General features: G+C 37.3%; 1 protein-coding gene across 6 annotated transcripts in view; it reads left to right on the forward strand.

Annotated features, from left to right (window-relative positions):
- Window positions 1-22,909, forward strand: part of LOC141564989 (uncharacterized) — a 138,068-nt gene that overhangs the window by 17,522 nt on the left and 97,637 nt on the right. For 2 of the 6 annotated variants that reach the window (XM_074307912.1, XM_074307909.1), the window contains exon 5: window positions 203-3,693. The exons of 2 other annotated variants lie outside the window; for them this stretch is intronic. In XM_074307912.1, the coding sequence (XP_074164013.1) occupies window positions 203-2,667 (2,465 nt within the window). In that variant the 3' untranslated portion in view covers window positions 2,668-3,693. Of the gene's footprint in view, window positions 1-202; window positions 3,694-18,549; window positions 18,731-22,909 lie in introns of those variants that run through there. 2 more of the 6 variants (XM_074307913.1, XM_074307911.1) reach the window with 1 other exon arrangement.

The raw sequence follows: 22,909 nt of genomic DNA on the forward strand, positions 1-22,909 counted from the left end.
GGGGTCTAATGTCATTGTATTTTGTGTGGAATTATGTGTTAATTGAATGACCTTATTGGTTTGAGCTAATAGCATTTAAAAATGATTGAATCTGTCCATTTCAGTTTGAAAGTTTTTGCCTTGAGAAATTAAAAGTCAATGATTTTATTTTCAGCCAGCATTAGAAGGTATATTGATACACATGTGTGTTTGTTTCTTTCAGATGCAGACACATGGTTTGATATGAAGGATATGAGTGCAAATCTGAAAATGATCTCATGGAAGGACCTTTTTCAATATCATGAACACAGGGTTGTTCTTGCAAAACAGAAAAGAAACCACATTGAAGAAGAACAATGTGAATGGAATACACACACAACAGCTTTAAGAAAGAGTTCCAGTGTTGCTAAAGATAAGGATATACATCCTCAAGAGAAGACACCTGAGTGTCATCAATATAATACAGCTTTTCATGTACTTTCTTCCCTTGCCAAGAATCAGAGAATCCATGCTGGTGAGAAATCTCATGAATGTAAGAAACATGGAAAGACTTTGAGAGAGCAATCTATTCCTGCTAAATATGAGAGAATTCATACAGAAAAACAATGTTACATATGTAATCAATGTGGAAAGGATTTCCAATGTTATTCCAACTTGGCTCAACATCAGAGAATCCACACAAGAGAGAAGCCTTATGAATGTAATGAATGTGGAAAGACTTTCATATCTCAGTCCAGTCTTGCTATTCATCAGAGAATCCACACTGGAGAGAAGCCTTATGAATGTAATCAGTGTGGAAAGAGTTTCACATGTAACTCTAAACTTCTTAGACATCAGAGAATCCACACAGGAGAGAAGCCTTATGAATGTAATGAATGTGGAAAGGCTTTCACACGTTGCTCCAGTCTTGCTAAACATCAGAGAATCCACACTGGAGAAAAGCCTTATGAATGTAATGAATGTGGAAAGGCTTTCAGCCAGCGCTTCTGTCTTACTGTCCATCAGAAAATCCACACTGGAGAAAAACCTTATGAATGTAATGAATGTGGAAAGGCTTTCAGACAGTGCTCCAGTCTTAGGGTCCATCAGAGAATCCACACTGGAGAAAAACCTTATGAATGTAATCAGTGTGGAAAGACTTTTACTTGCAGCTCTAGACTTGTTGTCCATCACAGAATCCACACTGGAGAGAAGCTTTATAAATGTAATGAATGTGGAAAGGCTTTCACAGATTGCTCCACTTTTGTTGTCCACCAGAGAATCCACACTGGAGAGAAGCCTTATGAATGTAATCATTGTGGAAAGAGTTTCAGATGCAACTCTGAACTTGCTGTCCATCAGAGAATCCACACTGGAGAAAAACCTTATGAATGTAATCAGTGTGGAAAGAGTTTCAGATGCAACTCTAAACTTGCTCGACATCAGAGAATCCACACTGGAGAGAAGCCTTATAAATGTAATGAATGTGGAAAGACTTACTTATCTCACTCAAGTCTTGCTAAACATCAGAGAATCCACACTGGAGAGAAGCCTTATGAATGTAATGAATGTGGAAAGGCTTTCTCACATTGCTCCAGTCTTGCTAAACATCAGAGAATCCACACTGGAGAGAAGCCTTATGAATGTAAGGAATGCGGAAAGGCTTTCGCATATCGTTTCAGTCTTGATATCCATCAGAGAATCCACACTGGAGAAAAACCTTATGAATGTAATCAATGTGGAAAGAGTTTCAGATGCAGCTCTAAACTTGTTGTCCATCACAGAATCCACACTGGTGAGAAGCTTTATAAATGTAATGAATGTGGAAAGGCTTTCACAGATTGCTCCACTCTTGCTGTCCATCAGAGAATCCACACTGGAGAAAAACCTTATGAATGTAATCAGTGTGGAAAGAGTTTCAGATGCAACTCTAAACTTGCTGTCCACCAGAGAATTCACACTGGTGAAAAGCCTTATAAATGTAATGAATGTGGAAAGACGTACACATTTCACTCCAGTCTTGCTGTTCATCAGAAAATCCACACTGGAGAAAAACCTTATGAATGTAATCAGTGTGGAAAAAGTTTCAGATGCAACTCTAAACTTGCTCTACATCAGACAATCCACACTGGAGAGAAGCCTTATGAATGTAATGAATGTGGAAAGGCTTATACATCTCACTCCAATCTTGCTGTCCATCAGAGAATCCACACTGGAGAGAAGCCTTATGAATGTAATGAATGTGGAAAGGCTTTCAGAGATTGCTCCAGTTTTACTGTCCATCAGAGAATTCACACTGGAGAAAAACCTTATGAATGTAATCAGTGTGGAAAGAGTTTCAGATGCAACTCTAAACTTGCTCGACATCAGAGAATCCACACTGGAGAGAAACCTTATAAATGTAATGAATGTGGAAAGGCTTACTTATCTCACTCTAGTCTAACTGTCCATCAGAGAATCCACACTGGAGAGAAGCCTTATGAATGTAATGAATGTGGAAAGGCTTTCACCCAGCGCAGCAGTCTTACTTTCCATCAGAGAATCCACACTGGAGAGAAACCTCATAAAGGTAATGACTGTGGAAAGGCTGTCACAAGACAAAACAGTATTGGTAAACATGAGAAAATCCACATTAGACAGAAATTTCATGAATGTGGAAACTTTCAGGCAAAGGCCAAATCTTGCTTAACAACAGAGGGTCCACATTAGAGGAATAATTTTGAGTCTCTGGATCATGGTAAAGTTTTTAATAGATATTAGTCTTTGACTAGCCATGGGACACCCTATACTAGATGTAAACCTCATTTATATAATCTATGTGGAAAAATATTCAGAGTCACTTCTTCCCTGAATTGCCTCCAGAAAATTCGTAGAAAATTGAAATCATGGAAAAAGGCATAAAGACGGAGGACAGAGCTTGTCATTCAACAGGATTTTCTGCTTGTGAAGAAGTCTCCTATGGACTTGGCACTGGAAGGTCTTTAGCCAAAGTTCATCTCTGAGTTTACATCTGAGGATACTGAGTGGAAAGAAGATTTACAAATCTGCTGAATCAAGACTTGCCCTTACCTGGAAGATAAAGGTCACTATAAATCACAACATTCACACTGGAAAGAAACATACAAAATGTATTTGTAGAAAGGCTTTCACCTGCATCTCATCCTTTGTGTAGAAATCTTATTGCAGCTGAAATGTGAATATAATGAATAAGGAAAGGCCTCTTCTTACAGCACAGATCTCCTTAGACATTGCAATTCTTTATACTGTGTATAAAGAGCAGAAAAAAGATTTGAGTTTTTCCTCTAAAATCCTAAGATTGGTGTCTGAAGAAGGGTTTCCATTTTGACCTTATCTTGCTGATTGTATCAGTTGGATTGGAGGGGGCAGGAGGCATTTTTAGAAAGCTTATCCTCAGGAGAGTGCCCTAGATTAGGGCTACAGTTCCAGAAAACCTCTCCCCCTTGTACCTTGCTTAGTCTTGCACAAACCATTTGGCCACATCAGTAAGCTTTGTAATGTATACTTACTGTTGTTAAGTTGAGTGGGTTCCTATAACACATTGCCAGCCCTGATAGAAAATCTGGGATAACTGGAGTCCTATGTGTGGTGAAGTTGCTCAATCCAGTGTGTAAAAAAATCCTTTATTGGCTGTACTTTGACTCCCTTTGCTTGATTGCACAAGTTGAGGTGATAACCTATTCTTGCAGAAATGGAATAAACTACTTTCTGATCTGACTCTGAGAAACATCTTTTTTAACCATTCTGGGTTTGTGGTCATTGTCCCAAACAGTGTGAAATATTATATAAATTATAATCTTGTATTTGACAAATGGAAAAAGTGAAGACCTGGGGATAAGACTTTGAGAAGAGTTCATGTTCTAAGGACACATTTACATAATATCCTAGAAATTTAGTATTTAAAAAAAATATTGTTCACTAAATTCCAAAATGAGAAAAATCAGAATAAAAATATTGGCATGAATAATGTTTTTGAAACAAGGGGGAAAATTGCCAAATAACATGAATTCAATTTATTATCTTAGAATGATGTTGATCCCCATGCAGCCAGGCAGCCTGTGAGCTTCTAAACCTTGGTGGGGGAAAGGGATGGAGGACTAGCTGTACAGTACAGTAGGAGATAAGAACTCCATTTGTTCATCTGAGTATAAGGGCTTATATATCTTTCACCAAGGTAATAGTGTGTTCTCCCTAGAACATTAGTCTTTTCTCTAGGGACTATTACCTATGAAATTACCCAATTTCCTCCCTTCCTTGCAATCTCCAAGGACATGCTTTTCCCTAGATGTAAATTGCTAAGACTCTTTAAGTCGAAGCACTGAGGTCAGACAATCGAGCATTTGAGGCAAAATACCGATTGGACAATACTCTATAAGAATATACTTGGAAAATGGCCCTTCCCACTATCCTGTGCTGGCCCAGTCGTTTGGTGTATACAGAGAGTTATGGGAGGGACTAGGAGGTGGAGTGAGACTCCCCAGACTCACTCTGGGTGGGAGACAAAGAGATGAGGTTGGGGAGATCCTACGCATGCATCCCCTTCATTTCTACTGCTAAACACCAATAATAAAGACTTTTGCCTATCCTAACTCTGGGTGATTCTACTATATCCAGGGTGCTAACACCTAGACACAGAAGAGAGAGGTGGTGAATTACCATCCTAAGTTCTCACATCCATCAAACATGGGACAAGCTATGGGAAAACCTGAGCTGGTCCCAATCCTTTGCCTCCTTGGAGCTGTACCTCAATCTCTCCCTGTTCTTCTGTGCCCTTGAGATAAAAGAAGGGATGTTTGAAGCTCATCTGAGGAGTGGTGAAAGTGTTTTAGAAAACAAGGCAGGAAGAAACATGCCAGGGTAACAAAACATATCCAAGCCAGAAAATGCAACAGGAAGCTTGGTACATTATTAAGAAGATTGGATTGATTGATCCAGTTCAACAACCTATTTGCAATATCATGAGGATCAATACTGTCGTGAGAATTGGCTATTTTATGTTGTATCTTAGAGAATTGACTAATTTCCCATGTAATATTTTCAGAATGCAGCACCCTGTAGCTTATTCAATACTCGCTCAATAGTTCATTTGGTAAAGTTGAATATACATAATTGCACAGATAAAATAACAATCACATTCCCAAGTGAAACAAGTTTCTAATTGTACATCCCTACCTGGGGCTGGGGCTGGGTTTGGGGCTAGTTCTGGGGCTGTTCCCCAGGCTGGGTCTGGAGTTGAGGGGCTAGGCAATAACTTGGTTTTGTCTAGTAACCCAGCTAACGAGCTCCCCAAAAAGGCCTCAAGTAAAGCACAGCTCAAGAATTCCTGGAAACCTTTAGGTATTTTCAAGTTGAAAAGCATTTCCATCAATTAAACACGAGTCATGGTTTTCCCTTTTACACTCACTTTTCTCTCCCAGCAATATTCACAAAGCAATGTGTGTTACACAGAAATAAATGTTTTTCAAAAGCTATTTTTTATTTTAAAATGTTAATTCTAATAATTTGAACTTTCCATAGAGCAGCAACCATGAACTATCAGACACAAGACATGGTGAAATGCAAAGCATTCTTTGCACAATTTCCTAGCATTCTATGATGACCTGTGCTATCATCAGAATTTAAAACAAAAAACAAAAACACATCACTAGATACTATTTAATTTTTATAATACACCAAATCTACAGTATTACAGACAATAAATAGAATTCTTAAATTGGAAACATTTTTATCTTACCTTGTATTCTCTCAGATGATGGTGCCTCTGCATTTGCTTTCAGAAGGCTAAAGGAGACGTTCCTGTGTAATTATTGACTTCTGTCTGGAGATAGCAAGACTGCTTAGGCCTTGGCATCACCCCCTACAATGAATTCTTGACCCGAGGTGGAAGATCATAAAGAATGCACCACTTGGAAATACTCCTTCAGCAACATCTGCTTCTGCTCTGTCTGACATCCTTAAGGGTATAAGAACACAGGAACATAGAGGAAGGCCCACAAACTCGTCTTAGTTCTAAAGTTTTCCTCTTTTGTCTATAGACAATTTTTGATCACAAATGAAAATGAAGTTAGGAGTAAAATCATGTAATGCTAGAAGGCACAAAAATTAGCCTCATGAATGTTACATACTGACAGTAAATTAGAGCAAAGGAACAATGAATTCTCGATGAAATGAACAACTTGTCACATGAAATACACAATTTTATGCCAATGAAAAACTCCCTGAAAATTAGACTATACTCAATTAAAATCAATGATCTTTGAGAAAAAGAAAAATATTACAAGATCTAATATGAAAAATAGGAATTGTACATCAACCACGAAAACATATCAAGGAGAAAAAATAAGGAGAATTGGATTTCCTAAAATCCATGACCGAAAAAAGAGCTTAGCCATTATATTTTAAGAATTTTAAAATTGGGGCAGCTAGAGGGTGCAGTGGACAGAGCACTAGCCCTGAAGTCAGGAGAACCTGAATTCAAATGTGGTCTTAACACTTCCTAGCTGTGTGACCCTAGGCAAGTCACTTAACCCTGATTGCCTCAGCAAATAAATAAAATAAAACTGCCTGGGTCTTGTATAACCAGAGTTTAGAACATTTAAAAAAAAAATCAGTTTTCTTCTGAAATGCAACTTTTATAAGCTTGGAAAAAACTTTAATTGGGTCTCTTTTGCCCTGAGATGTTTATATTTTATAAAAGAATGAGCTAAAGGCATACATGGCCTTTATCAAAATTACATAAGGAAATAATTATAATGTGTAGCTTTTTTTCTCTTTGGAAAAATTACCTGTACATGTATCTAGGTGCTTTTCTGTGAAGAAGACAAAGGCAAATAAGATGTCAGAAGGCCAGGATACTGACCTAAATGCAAGAAGGTGGAATTCAATACAGACATGTATAAACTCTTATGATTGTTCAAACTGTAATTTCACAAATTTGAGATTAATATAGAATCTGAATATAGAAACCAGTGAAATGTCTGATTTCTGGAAAAGAAATTGGGAATAATTTGGAGAACTACTTCTCGATAACGAGAAAAGGAAGAGATGATACCATAGGACTCATAATGAAATGTAATGCTAGTCTCCTGACAAAGAGATGATGTTCCAAGAGTTTAAATTGGAACATATTTTTTTTTATTCTGAAAGTTTTATTTTTCTCTCTATTCAATTAAAGAAAAAATTTTAATTAATTGTAAAAATAAAATATAAATTAAAAAAGTAAAGGAAGATCAAATTTCAAGAAGCCAGCACAATTCTATCAAGAAGAGGCCATACAAAAGTAAACTTATTTGCTACGTTGACAGGATTACTACATAGGTATAAATTGAATAATCAATCAATAATCACTTGCTAAGCATTTAGTATGTATCAGGCACTTCAGTAAGCATGGATATATCCAAATAAAGTGGAAACTGAAGTCATTGCCTTCAAGGTTCTCATTCTCTAATGTACTGTAATTAATGTGAGTATTTCAAAGAGATGTTTAAATTTTAGCAAAAGAATCAGGAAATTGTATACTGTAACAGGCATATTAATTTTAATCAAATGTAAAGACTTTGCTACTCTGATTAATACAATGATTTGCAGTTCCTTTTTTTTAACATTTTACTTTATTATACATTATAAAAACTCCAGCTTTTTTTTAATTTTAAAATTATAAAATTTTTGACAGTATATATGAATGAGTAATTTTTTAAATAACATTATCCTTTGTATTCATTTTTCCAAATTTTCCCCTCCCTGCCTCTACTCCCTCCTCTAGATGACAGGCAATCCCATACATTTTACATGTGTTACAGTATAACCTAGATACAATATATGTGTGTAAATCCAATATTCTTGTTGCATGATAAGTATTAGATTCTGAAGATATAAGTAACCTGGATAAATAGACAATAGTGCTAACAATTTACATTCATTTCCCAGTGTTCCTTCTCTGGGTGTAGTTGTTTCTGTCCATCATTGATCAACTGGAAGTGAGTTGGAGCTTCTTTATGTTGAAGATATCCACTTCCATCAGAATACATCTTCATACAGCATTGTTGTTAAAGTGTACAGCGATCTTCTGGTTCTGTTCATTTCACTCAGCATCAGTTCATGTAAGTCTTTCCAAACCTTTCTGAATTCATCCTGCTGGTCATTTCTTACAGAGCAATAATATTCCATAGCATTCATATACCATAATTTACCCAACCATTCTCCAATGGATGCACATCCATTCATCTTCCAGTTTCTAGCCACTATGAAAAGGGCTGCTACAAACATTTTGGCACATACAGGTCCTTTTCCCCTCTTTAGTATTTCTTTGGGATATAAGCCCAATAGCATAACTGTTGGATCAAAGGGTATGCACAGTTTGATAACTTTTTGGGCATAGTTCCAAATTGCTCTCCAGAATGGCTGAATTCTTTCACAGCTCCACCAACAATGTATTAGTGTCCCAGTTTTCCCATATCCCCTCCAACATTCATTATTTGTACCTGTCATCTTAGCCAATCTATCAGGTGTGTGGTCATATCTCAGCGTTGTCTTAATTTCATTTCTCTGATCGGTAGAGATTTGAAACACTCTTTCATATGGGTGGATATAATTTCAGTTTCATCATCTAAGAATTGTCCATATCCTTTGACCATTTATCAATTTCAGAATGGTTTGATTTCTTATAAATTAGAGTCAGTTCTCTATAAATTTTAGAAAGAGGCCTTTATCAGAACCTTTTAACTGTAAAAATATTTTTCCAATTTGTTACTTCCCTTCTAATCTTGTTTGCATTAGTAATGTTTGTACAAAAGCCTTTTAATTTGATGTAATCAAAATCTTCTATTTTGTGATCGATAATGATCTCTAGTTCTCCTCTGGTCATAAATTCCTTCCTCCTCCACAGAACTATTCTCTGTTCCTCTAATCTATTTATGATCTCATTCTTTTTTTTTTTTTTAATTTTTTTTATTCATTTTTCCAAATTATCCCCTCCCTCCCTCCACCCAATGGCAGGTAATCCCATACATTTTACATGTGTTACAATATAACCTAGATACAATATATGTGTATAAATACCATTTTCTTGTTGCAGATTAATTATTAGCTTCCGAAGGTATAAGTAACCTGGGTAGATAGACAGTAGTGCTAACAATTTACATTCGCTTCCCAGTGTTATTTCTGTCCATCATTGATCAACTGGAAGTGAGTTGGATCTTCTTTATGTTGAAGATTTCCACTTCCATATGATCTCATTCTTTATGCCTAAATCATGGACCCATTTTGATCTTATTTTGGCATATGGTGTTAAGTGTGGATCCATATCTAATTTCTGCCATACTAATTTCCAGTTTTCCCAACAGTTTTTTTTTTTCAAATAATGAATTTTTATCCCAATTGTTGGTATCTTTGGGTTTTTCAAACACTAGATTGCTATAGATGTACCCTTTTTTGTCCTTTGTACCTAATCTGTTCCACTGATCGACTGGTCTATTTCTTAGGCCAATACCAAATGGTTTTGGTGATTGCTGCTATATAATATACCTTTAGATCAGGTACACCTAGACCACTTTCATCTGACTTTTTTTTTCATTAGTTCCCTTGAAATTCTCGACCGTTTATTCTTCCATATGAATTTTGTTGTTATTTTTTCTAGGTCATTAAAATAGTTTCTTGGGAGTCTTATTGGCATAGCACTAAATAAATAGATCAGTTTGGGGAGTATTGTCATCTTTATTATATTCGCTCAGCCTCTCCAAGAGCACTGAATTTCTTTCCAATTATTTAAATCTGACTTTATTTTTGTGGCAAGTGCTTCATAATTTTGCTCATATAATTCCTGTTTGGATTTGTTTGGAATTTGGAATGGAATTTCTCTTTGTATCTCTTGCTGTTGCATTTTGTTGGTGATGTATAAAAATGCCGAGGATTTATGTGGATTTATTTTGCATCCAGCAACTTTACTAAAGTTGTGAATTATTTCTAATAACTTTTTATTAGAATCTCTGGGGTTATCATCTGCAAAGAGTGTGATTTACAGTTCCAAAGGATGCATGGTGAAAAATATCCACTTTCAGAAAGAAAACTGAGAATCTCTGAGATTTATTTTCATTCTTTTTTTACACAACATTGCAAACATAGAAATATGTTTTACATTATTTTACGTGTATAATAGGATTGTATATATATATATTTTAAGAAGTGGAAAAGAAAAAAAAGTGGAAAAGAAACGAAAAGAAATGGGAAAAAGGAACAGAATTTGGAATGGGCATTTTTTTTAAGACAGCAATAAAAAATTAACAGTACTGGAGAAAGCACCTAATATTGTTTTTTGGGAAAGATATTGATGTGTGGGCAAGAATCTGCTGCAAGGAATTGAAATTCTTTGAATGGTTCCTAAAGAAATTCTTAATAAATCAACTTAGAAAAAGATTTCTAGTGGACCTGTGTTTAGCCTTAGATTCTGAACATATTATAAATTAATCAGAAATCATAATTGGCATCTTTGCTGAGAAAAAAGATCTTGAAAAATGATAATATTTTTGTCACTCTAAGAAGAGAGAATTAAACAAAAATATATGTAAACTGTTATACAAGCTCAAAAATTTACTTTCACAAATAAGAGAGAAGCAGGATATATGAGCCATTAAAATTTCCTCAAATTTCTAGGGGAAATTGTGGAATGAATAATTAGAAAATTATTTCTGGATATCACTCTTAAATGAAAGGTTTAGGTATTCAAATGTACCACAATTCAATTTATGATTATTTGATCATGTTATTTGTTTTATCACTTCTAATATGTGCTATGTTAATATGTGTTTATACAATTCATGTAATTATGTGTAATACCTCCCATACTGATGGATTTATGTTTCAAGGCCATGACCACCCTATGTTCTAAATAAAAAGAAAGGGGGAGATGTTAGGATTACAAGGTGATAAGTCAGGTTGTCTAAACAATTCTCTAGCTCAGAATTCACACCTTTGGTTCAGGCCTTTAAAAGGAGTTTGCACCTTTGGACTTCTGGCGGAGAGTTTACATGTTTAAAGGAGTTTGCACCTTTTAAAAAAGCAAGTTCACTGGCTGTAGGAGCTCTCAGAAGCCCTGTTGAGTTCTCACTAGCTCAATCTCTGCTAGGATAAAAGAGGAGGGCAGTCAGGCAAGGAGGAATCTGACTGGGAGATTGAGTTTAGATGGTGGTCTGGAAGGAGAGTCTAGGTTGGAAGAAGAACAAGACTTCACAGGAGAATTTCAGGGAAGCTCGAGGAGATTCAGAGCCAGGATTCAGGAAGAAGAGGATTCAAGATTCTACCTTTGCTCTGGCTGGAGGCTCCAGAAGCCTATCAAGAAACCTGGTCACAGAGGAAAAGATTTTACACAAAAGAGATGTCCTCTCAGAGAAGGATTATAACTTAGAGATGATCAGGACCTTTACAGGAATGAATCAGACTCTTCCTCCAAGAGTGTGGGATTGTGGGTTTCCTGGAAGTCAATCCTAGTTTTGAATCTCCATGAGCAAGCTTTTCCTTTAGTTCTTGTGAATCTGCTCATTCCAAGTGTCCCCAGTCAGCACCACTATAGAATTTCAAATCATCTCCTTCCTGAATCCTGGCTCCTTTTATCCTCCCAGAGAATGGGCTTGTGGGTACTCCACAGGCTTGTGGAAACTCCTTAGAGAACCAATGAGCTAGCTTCTTTACAGGTATAAACTCCTTTCAGAAGTCTAAAGGTGTAAAGTCCTTTTAAAGGTGTGAATTATGAAGTAGAGAATTTTTAAGTACTGACTTCACACCTAGTAAGGATTCTAACAATTTCCAAAATATATAATTGACTCTAATTTATAAGAAATCAAGCCATTGTCCAATTGATAAATGGTCAAAGGATATGAACAGACAATTCTCAGATGAAGAAATTGAAACTATTTCTAGCCATATGAAAAGATGCTCCAAGTCATTATTAAGCAGAGAAATGCAAATTGAAAAACTCTGAGGTCAGATTGGCTAGAAGGACAGGGAAAGATAATGCAGAATGTTGGAGGGGAAGTGGGAAAACTGGGACACTGATACATTGTTGGTGGAATTGTGAACATATTCAGCCCTTCTAGAGAGTGATTTGGAACTATGCTCAAAAAGTTATCAAACTATGCACACCATTTGATCCAGTGTTATTACTTGGCTTATTTCACAAAGAGATATAAAGGAACCTGTATATACAAGAATGTTTGTGGCAGGCCAGAAAGTGGAAACTGAGTGGATGACCATCAATTGGAGAATGGCTGAGTAATGTAATATATGAATGTTATGGAATATTATTGTTCTGTAAGAAAAGACCAGTTAGATAATTTCAGAAAGATCTGAATAGACTTACATGATCTGATGTTGAATGAAATGAGCGGGGCCAGGAGATCATTATATACTTCAACAATACCATATGATGATCAATTCTGGTGGATGATCAATTCTGGTGGACGTGGACCTCTTCAGCAACGAGATGAAACAAATCAGTTCCTGTTAGGATTATTACAAGGTGCTAAGTCACTGGAATCAGAAAGACACTAATTATCTAATTTAGCATGGTTCAGCATGATTGTATGATTGATCTGATCCTACAAGGAGATGTTATGGGCCAGAACTTGAGACAAGGTAATGTATTTAGTTCCCACCTTTAAAGGAGTTCATACCCTTAAAGGAGGTCACTCATTGGTTGACACATTAGATTTCACACCTTTAGAGAGCATATATAAGGAGGAAAGGAAAAGCCTGCTTATGGACTTCCAGGAGATTCACAACTAGGATTGACTAACAGGAGATTCACAAGCCAACCCACCATCCCACTCTTGAAGGCAGAATCAAGATTCATTTCCACTTCCACCTTTGTGTTGTCTGGAGATATTAGGACAAGAGCTCTCAGGAATCAAGGAGAGAGATAGGCCTTGAAGAAAGCTAACTGGGCCCAGGAAAAGATTCAGGATTTTGAAGGACACAATAATGGATCTGGCGTTGAACTCCTGGCTGCATTTGAGGTGATTATTGAAACTGAACTGAAGCCAAGGTTGCCTCCAGAAGCTCCCCAAGAGATGTGTTCCCAGAGAATGATTACAATTTAGAGAAGAGAACATTACAAGTGTCAATAGAACAGTCATGAATTGAACCAGCTACACCCAGTGAAAGAACTCTTAGAAATGAGTGAACACACTACATAGAATTCCCAATCCCTCCATTTTTGTCTGCCTGCATTTTTTATTTGCTTCACAGGTTAATAGTACACTATTTCAAAGTCCAATACTTCTTGTGCAGCAAAATAACTGTATGGACATGTATACATATATTGTATTTAACATATACTTTAACCAGCCATTTGGGGGAGGTGATAGGGGGAGGAGGGGAAAAATTGGAACAAAAGGTTTTGCAACATTCAGTGCTGAAAAATTACCTATGCATATATCTTGTAAATAAAAAGCTACATTAAAAAATTACCCTATGTTCTTCAAAAGCAGGAAAATGAGATATTGTCACTTAGAATTTACTCAACACTCATCACTATTGCATTCATCCAAAACAATCAAACAGCATCTCATCAATGCAGTTCATGCAAGATGGAAGTTACCCTTTCCATTCTCTTTAGGAATTTCCTCAGAAATTCTCAACTAAATAACAGTTAACTAAGTTCAACTCTCATTAGAAATGACAGATAATTCAGTGATATTTCAGTAATAAAGAATAGTTCTCCATATTTAACATGTATTGGTCAACCTGCCATCTGCAGGGGTGGGGGAGGGAGGGAGAGGAGGAAAGGAGGGGAAAAATTAGAACAAAAGGTTTGGCAATTGTCAATGTTGTAAAATTACCCATGCATATATCTGGTAAATAAAAACTATTATTAAAAAAAAAAGAATAGTTCTCCACAGAAAAGTAGCTAAAGTGAATTGTTTTAGAGTATCTCATGAATGGTGGTTAAAACTAAGACTGTTAGAATCATGGTTAATCTTTGAATTGATCAAATTTAACTCTTTTTGATATACTCTAAAGAGCTGAATGACCTCATTGATAGGCAATGTGGTATGCTGGCACAAGAACTGAAATTATAAGCAAGATACACAGATTTGTATTCTATCCTGTTATACTTACTATGGAATCATGAGAAAGTTTTTTTTTCTTGTATCTGTGCCTTAGTTTATTTTCCTTTAAAATGATAGTAGTGTTACAGAAGTTAAACAGAATTATTTAGACCAGGACCAGTATATGAAAGTGCCTTGTAAATGATATCAGTGGCTACAAGGAAGACAAGATTCCTCATGAGCTATGTGGAGGTCTCACTCCCAAGTCTGAATGTTACAATCATATCCTCACTTTTGTAGAGGAGAATAACCACCTCAGAGTGGTGAAAAAAGACATGAACCAACTCCAAGTGGCCCTGCTGCCACATCGGTATAGCATCAGGCTGAAAGCATCATCCCAGATCCAAGTAAAGAAGCATTTATTTTTTTCTTACACCAAGTTTTTTCTAAGGAGACTGAAAATTTGTTTACAGAAAGGACTATTGGTGTTTTAGTCCTTGAATCCCCAGACTCTGCACACACAGTTTAGCATTAGAGACTAGATCCATTAATTCATTGGTATAAAATCCTCTCCATTGAGAAAACTCCATCTGTCACTGTAGCTGTTAAGTTGCTATTAATGTTTTAGTTATTGAATTCTTTCATAAGTTTAAATGAGTCATTTCATTGTATCACTAATGATCAAAGTATAAAAATGTACGGTATTTGTGGAACTAGAGTGATATAATATGGTGCTTTCTTTTGAATTATGATATGCCTGATTCAAAAGTAGGCATGCACTACTGAAGGGCTGAGAATTGAGTGAATACAGAAATAAAAGGTAGGTTCTTCTGTATCAGAACTAGTTAGAAATCCAATTGACCTTGGAGGATTTTGCCAGGCCATAACTGCAGGAAAAAGTTCTATATCCTGCTGGAAGGACTAGTGAAAAAATAATTGGAAGAGGATCTATGCCAGAGAGTCAAGGTTGTTGAATTGAGAGTGTGGGGCAGGAGATTAAGATCATCCAGATATTGGCCATTCAGGCACTATTACTTTTTGGCCTTGTTATGTATCATAGTCTCTACTATGATGTACCAGATTAAAGTTGCTCAGGTTCCTACACAGGTTCTCACATAGAATAAAATTTCCCTGCTTCTGGAGAGGTCACTGGGATTCCTACCCACTTGATAGCAATTAGTAGTGCTGAGGATAGAGAAGTTGGGAAGGAGAATTGAGAATAACAAATTTTTTACTCAGACACAGGGACACTGGTGTAGAGCCCTAAGGAGCAGTGGTTCCAACAGCCCCTCATGAATGAAGCTCCTTCTTTCTGGACCTTGGGAAGCAAACACAGGATCCTATCCACAAGGACATTTCAGTGATCATTTATTAAGGGTAAATTCTCATAAATACCCTCTGACCTAGCCAGCAATGTCTCTCTGGGGACATGTGCCAGAGTTATATTACATTCGGTCTCTACAAGTGTGAGGGTTAAAGTTTGAGAAGCAGTTCAAGAAAGACACTGTTGACCTGGAAGAGAGAGTTCTCCCTTCCCCAGGTACCTGAAGTTGTTAGATGCTTTTATTTTGCTTGTTGCACAATGCATCCCCAAAATGGATAGAAAACATGTGAACCTCACCTTGGAGCTGCTCTTCTTCCTGCTCTCACAACTGCCATTCTCTTTGGTAATGGAGGAAGGGAACTTCTGCTATCTAAGAAGCACTTTCAGTCCCAGATACTACAGAGATGGGGACCTTGTTTTTGGAGGATTTTTTCATTTAGTTATACAAAGATTTACCAATTATCCATTTTGGAAAAAGTTTGGTTTCACCTTAAATCTAACATTAAAGAGCAGCAGTAAGTACTTATTCAATTTTATTTTTAATTCACATTTTCAATTACCAAGGGTTTATTTTCTGTATCACCTCCAATTACCCAATGGAAAAAAGAAAAAAAAAACACTTGAAAAAATTAAACATAATCAAACAAAACAAATTCCCATAGTGGACAAATCAAAATATTTTATTTTGTGCATCAATTCATAAACTTTCTATACTAATTTCAGTACATTCTTCATAATCAATCCTTTGCAATCATCATAGATCATTGTGTTCCACAGAGTTCTGAATTCTTTTGGAGTTGTTTATTTCTGCAAGATTGCTATTAAAGTTAAAGCTATTCTTCTTGCTTTTCTAGTTCCTAAAAGTCTCCTGTTGACTGAATATGATTGGCAGCATATTGTTTCATTTTCAGCAACATACTAGTATTTAATTACATCCATATGTCTTATTTTGTTCAGCCATTCCCTAATCTGGGGGCATGAGCCAGAATCTATATCCAGAACTTTGTCCTACACAAAGAAATGCTATATGTGTTTCATTTCATATAGTTTCTTTTCCTCTTTTTGAAAAGCTCTTTGACACATTGCTTGGTCAAAAGACATCTATAATTCAGTTACTTTTGGCATAAATACAAATTGCTTTCCAGAATGTCTAAATCAATTAAGAATTCCAACTCCAATACCATAATGTGATTGTTACCTTGCAATGTCTTACACATTTTTCTGTTTTCAGGTGAATTTTATCAATATGATCAATTAAAGGTCAAAACTCAGTGGTGGTTTTCTTTTCATCACCATAATTATTAATCATTTTTCATGGGTCTAGCATTAGTTTATATTTCTTAGACTGCTACTTGACTAAATCTTTTAGCAATTCATCAAAGGAAAAATAGCGCTTATTTTTAAAAACATGAAATAATTCCCCAAATATCTTGGAAACCAAGAAAATTGTAATAAAACAAATTTTTTTTCACTTAACCGTTTTCCTTCTAATTTTGGTTGCATTGGATTTGGGGAGGACCAAAAAAAAGCTTTAAAAATGTTATATAAAAATTTTGTGTATTTATCTATATACTATTTTGGTCATGAATTCTTCCTGAATTCATAATGCTGGAGAGAAATTTTCCATATGCCTCTAACTTTTTATTATGTTATTTTTCTTTCTAAGTAATGTAATATTTGGAGGTTATATTGAAATATCTTTTTAGGTGAGAATTCTACCAAATTAACAGCGAGTTTTCCCAAAAATTTGTTTTCTTTTTTATGATTGTGTTAAATTGTTCCATTTTTTGAAAATTTAGTAATTGATTATCTAAAAGATAGCAGCTTATAAGTTTTGGAGATGTGCTGGTAGCTTTTAGCTGTGGTTATGATTTGAATGTGGTGATAAATTTGAATAGAGATGAATGGGGGAAGACTCTCTAAATATTCTAAATAAAAGCTGTAAGAGGTTGGGCAAGTCTGTAGTGGTTATTGGAGGAAGTACTTCTGAAATGACTTTCTCCATGGGACATACTGGAACTCTATAAGTTCCCACCAGTAGGAAATAATAATCTCAATTTAGTCTATAGTGGTGGAAAGGCAGAGGCAGGCCTTGAAGGGTCTGTCACAATTCTGCCCCCAAATAGCTTTCGGAAATTCTGGTATCTAACTTACCTTTCAAGTGACTCAGAGAAGAAATAGAAAACACAGAGATTGAGATCAGACTTGTTCCTTTCATCATGTCTTATAACAAGCAGCCTATTTTGACCTTCAGAGCTTTAAATATTTTGCAATTGAATCCTACATGCATTATTAAACATTTAATGTTTTCAAATCCATGTTCAATGCTAGAGATATCAAGAATTGGAAAGACATACAATACTCATATATCTGTATCAGCTGGGCAGGCTTGATAAAAGAGATCAGCCCTAGGTGGAGGTCTGAATAATCAGAAGTACTTTACCAGGTAGAAATGAAGAATCCATGCTAGGTAGAAGGGAATGGAGAGAGCAGGTTCAGTTGTAGAATGGTGGAGTGAGGGAATTATTACTGTGCATGTAGCCTAGGCTCTTCATGAAATATTCCTGGTAACATCAGAAATGGAATCCAGTAGAGATGGAGACAACAGGGTTGTTTATCCCTGAAAGGTAAGATATCCTCTTTTCTTTCCCCTCCCCCCAAGCACTGAAACTCAAATCTCTGATTGAGGGAACTGCCATATCCACAAAAGAGATAAGGGACTAGTAATGCTGCTCACCCCTTTTTTTCAGTGAGTAACCTCTGCACAGTGGACTCAAGATGTTTTAATTCATTTCTGGTCATTTCAGTTTCCTGGACAGGATGCATGAGAGACAATCCAGATCAACTTTTGATCTTTGACAAAGAGAATGTCAGAAAGCATAGGACCATCAATATTACAGGTACCATGTCTCCACTAGGCTGAGGAAGTCAGAACCATGCATGTTTCCTTTTCCTGGCGGTCTTTCCTTATGAGAGCATAGTAAGTACCATGGAAAGAGCTCTCATTCAAAAGTCAAAGAACCTAGGTTTAAATCCTGCCTCTGAAATATATGAACAGCTTGGTGGATGATGATCCAGGTGGAATAGGAGCCTTGGGGTGGAGTTTGGAAGCCTGGGCGGAGTCCAGGGCCCACATGGGGCCTCTCCCTCGGTGAAGACATTTCACGTGATGGGGGCGGGGTTTGGGGCGGGGAAGCAGCTCAGGGCCTGACTTCCTGCTCTTGGGCGTCCTAGAAAGAAACGGCTCACTTTGGGAAGTCTCAGGGCTGGCTAAGGTGGCAACTCTTGGGCCCCGGAGAAATCTCCTCCAGTGAGCTGGCTGGAAACTGGGACTGCTGGACTTGAGATCTCTCTGCCTCCTGCAAGGCAGCTCTGTAGGGGCAGGTCCCAGGTAGGTCCGTCCACCTCCCGGCATATCTACTCACCCACCTCCCTACTCACCTCTGAGCTGTTGCTAGTTGCCTTTGTCTTTGCTAATGGGGGATCATCTGACTTTCATGCTGCTCTGCCAGATCCGGCTATAGGACAAGCCCTCCCTTCCCAGCCTTCCTCCCCTCGCCACCCCTGCTTTTCCCACCCCAATTCTTCCCAAACGCCAGACGTTACCGTCCCCGGATTTATCTCGGATTCACATTTCCCCAATTTCAGACCTTGCCCGTAAGTACCCGGGCGTCCCTCCTTGTTCCTGGATCCCGGTTAGAAACGTGGTGCTTCTGCCTTCCCACTTAGGCCCCTAATAGATTCAAGAGTTCTGCCTGCCCTGAGCACCCACTCTGGACGTGGGCCCCAAAACTCCTGCCTGGCTGTGCCTGGCTCCCCCATCCCCCAGGCTCTTGGGCTGTTGCCCGATGAGACCCCAAGCCTTGACTCTCTGTTTCCAGGCCCCCTTTAGAGTCGCCAAGCCCAAGCTCTACCAGAGGGTCCCAGGCAACCTCCTCAGCTCCTGAGAAGACCTCAGGGCACAGCCACGCTGCTTTCCCGGGATCCGTGTCCCCCCAAGCCGCCTGCCCCTCTAGTGTCCCTGATCCTACCCTGAGCTGGGTCAGAATTTCTCTCCCAGATCTGACCTGGGCTCTCCTTTCCTCCTGCTTCCCTGCCCCCTCTTTTAAAGCCCTGAAACTTCCCCTCATCCGCCCCCTCCCTCCCCGGGCTAGATCTCAGGCTTCCCCAGTTTCCCCTGGTGCCTCCATCCAGAACCGTCCTTCCAGCCCCAGAGTGTGGTACATAACCTCGAGGCTTCCACAGCCTTCCCGATGTATACATTGTTTCCTCATGAATTGAGAGAGGAAGGTTACTATGTTACCTGCTCTCCACACAGCTCCTCCCTTTTCCCAGTATTAGTTTTTCCTCTTGCCTAATTTTTGTAATTGTTTCCTTTTATCCTTTCCTGCCTGGTCATACACATTTTAATTCCAAACCTTTGGGATTTTATACTGATAACATTTTCTCATATCTAAGCAGATAATTGGCCTTAAAGAGCGTCTTGTAATTAGTCTTTAATGTTTTCCTTTTTTCTGGAGCTTATATATTAAATTTTCCATTGAGTCCTGGTCTTTTTGTTACAAATATATGAAAGTTTTTCTGTTTGTCATATATCTATTTTCCCCCTCATTCCATACTATATTCCACATTTCTGAGTAAACTATTCAGGATGTAACTCCAGGTCTTTTGTTCTTTGAAATTTAATGTAACCAAAGCCATGGTCTCAGAGTTGAAGCTGCTGGGTTTGTGAAATCCTGACTATTGCTGCAATGTCGAAGTCTGTCTTATTTTCTGCTCTCATTGCAGTATTTTCTCCTTAATCTGTGAACTGTGAAATTTTGCTAGGATAAGGTTTCCTTGGGTGATCTCTTCAGTTGGTGAACAGCAGATTTTTTCTTCCTCCCTTTACCTGCTTGTTCTAGAACTTCCAGGCAATTTTCTTTCATAATTTCTTGAAATTTTGTATCCAGATTGTTCTTTAAATAATAACTTTTAGGTAGTCTTATATTGTCTCTCCTCGATCTGTTCTTCAGCTTTTCTAATGAGATGTTTCAGATTCTCTTCTTTGTTTTCTAGTTTAATTATTTTTTGGTGTCATATAATGTCACTCGAGTCCTCTTCTTCAATTCTGCTTTTCAGGAATTTTTTTATTACCTCCTACAAATTGATGAACTTGTTTTTCATAATTTCTTGGATTGCTTTCATTACACCCTCCCTATATTTCCTTGATCTCTTATTTGATTTTTGAATTCCTTTTTATGTTCTTTCAGGAACTCCTTTTGGACTTGTCGTGTACCTTTGAAGTTACCCTTTGGGATAGGAATGGCTTGTTTTTTAACCTCACTATGTTTTGGATATTAACTGTGATCTTCTTTTAAACCAAAATAGCTATTGTGAGGTTCTTTTTCCTTTGATTATTCATCCCAAATTTTCATTTGGTTTTATTATTTTTTAGCAGCTCATAATAATGATCATTGTTACAATCAAGTTTGATTTCTGGGTAATGCTGCCTTAACCCTCAGCTCCTCCTTATTGTAATGTTCTGAATTCTGTCCAAGAACTCAACCTCAATATCAGTTTTCACCTAAGGCACATGTAGGGTTCCTCAACTGCTGTCCTGGAAATGTTTTTCCTCCCTAAAGTACTGCACTTTCCCAACAAGTGCTTATTCTGCCTTGTCCACAGCCACAGCCCAGCACAATGTCTGGTCAGCACTGCTAGCACTTTTATTTGTGTAAAAACCTTTTTAATTGAATGTAATCAAAATTATCCATTTTGTGTGTGTTAATATTCTCTCGTTCTTCTTTGGCCACAAATGCCTTTGTTCTCCCCAGATCTGAGAGGCAGACTATCTCATGTTCTCCTAATTTGTTTATAGTATCATGGACTATATCTGAATCAAGAACTCATTCTGACTTTATCTAGGTATAGAGTGTTAGATCTTGGTCAGTGTCTAGTTTCTGCAATGTGTAAAAAGCAATACAGCATTAAAGAATTTCTTAATAGGAGCTAATCTGAGAAATGATATCTAGTGTAACTTCTAACCAGATGAGAATTTCGTCTACAAAGTCTCTGAAAGCTGCTCCTGCAGCCTTTTCTTGAAGTTGTGCAGTGAAGGGAACCCTCCACCTGTCAAGGGAACCTCTTCCTTGTTGGGATAGGTCTAGACTTAGAAAGGTCTTCTTGTTATCAAGCATAAATTAGCTCTTCTTGTTCTTAATGCTGCCTGATATCAGAAATTTATCCTTATACTTCCTTCTTTAGTCCCTCAAATTCCAGCACAGTGAGTGGGAAAAGAAGGGCAAGGGATAATCTATACATACTTACTATGTGGCAGGCACTCTGCTAAGTATATAAATATTTTCTCATTTGAGCCCCACAATATACCTGTGCCTTTGGTCTTATCATTTTCCCTATTAATAATTGGGGAAACTGAGGCACAGATCTATGAAATAATGTGCCCTGGGACACACAGCTAATGAGTATGAGGATGGATTTGAAATCAACCTTTCTTGAGTCCAGTCTCAGGATTCTTAGTACTGTAAGGCTTACTGTCTTTAATTTCTAATAATGGAATTTTAAATTTAAAATAAATATGGAGCAAAGGGGGAAGCACTGCAATTTTCAGGTGTTTGCTATCACAAAGAACCACTTTAAATATCCAAACCACACAACTGATTGTCTTTCCATCTTATATTTACTCACCATTCTCTTTCTCAAACCTGATTTTACCCTATCCCTATCACTTGATCTTCTTTTCCACTCTCTCACTCTCCATCCCATCCAGTTAAAAGTTCCTCCCCCATCCCATCTCCCAGTTTCCTTACCTCTATGTATTCAGAAGGTTTCTACATCCTTCTGGATGTTATACAATGTTTCTTGGAAAAGTCAGAGAGAAAGCTTACAATATTACCTGCTCTTCAACCTCCTCCCCACCTGCTTTCTCAGTATTAGTTCTTCCTCTTGCCCAATTGTTCCCTTTTACTTTTTCCCACCCCATCATACAAGACTCAACCCCAGTCTTTTTTTTTTTTTTTTTTTCTGAGGCTGGGGTTAAATAATTTGCCCAAGGTCACACAGCCAGGAAGTGTTAAGTGTCTGAGACCAGATTTGAACCCGGGTCCTCCTGAATTCCAGGGTTGGTGCTCTATCCACTGTGCCACTTAGCTGCCCCTGCTCCAGTCTTTTAAACTACCTACAGTTATACTGATAATAGTTTCACATCTATAAGTAGTTGGTCTTAACGAATGCCTTAGAATTAGTCTTTAATGTTTTTCTTTTTTCTGGATCTTTTATATTAAAATTTCCATTGAGTTCTGCTCTTTTTGTTACAAATACTTGAAAGCTTTTCAGTTTATCAAATGTCCATTTCCCCCCCTTCATTCCAGATTACATTCATCTTTCTGGGCAAATTATTCTCTGGATGCAACTTTTGTTCTATGACATTTAATGTAACCAGACCTATGGTCTTTTAGGGTAGAAACTGCTGGGTATTGTGAAATCCTGACTATTTCTGCAGTATTTTATTCTGTCTTATTTTCTGGTTAGATTGCAATATTTTCTCCTTAATCTAAGAACTTTTAAATCT

The sequence above is a fragment of the Sminthopsis crassicaudata genome, chromosome 3 (assembly GCF_048593235.1).
Source record: "Sminthopsis crassicaudata isolate SCR6 chromosome 3, ASM4859323v1, whole genome shotgun sequence".
NCBI lineage: Eukaryota > Metazoa > Chordata > Mammalia > Dasyuromorphia > Dasyuridae > Sminthopsis > Sminthopsis crassicaudata.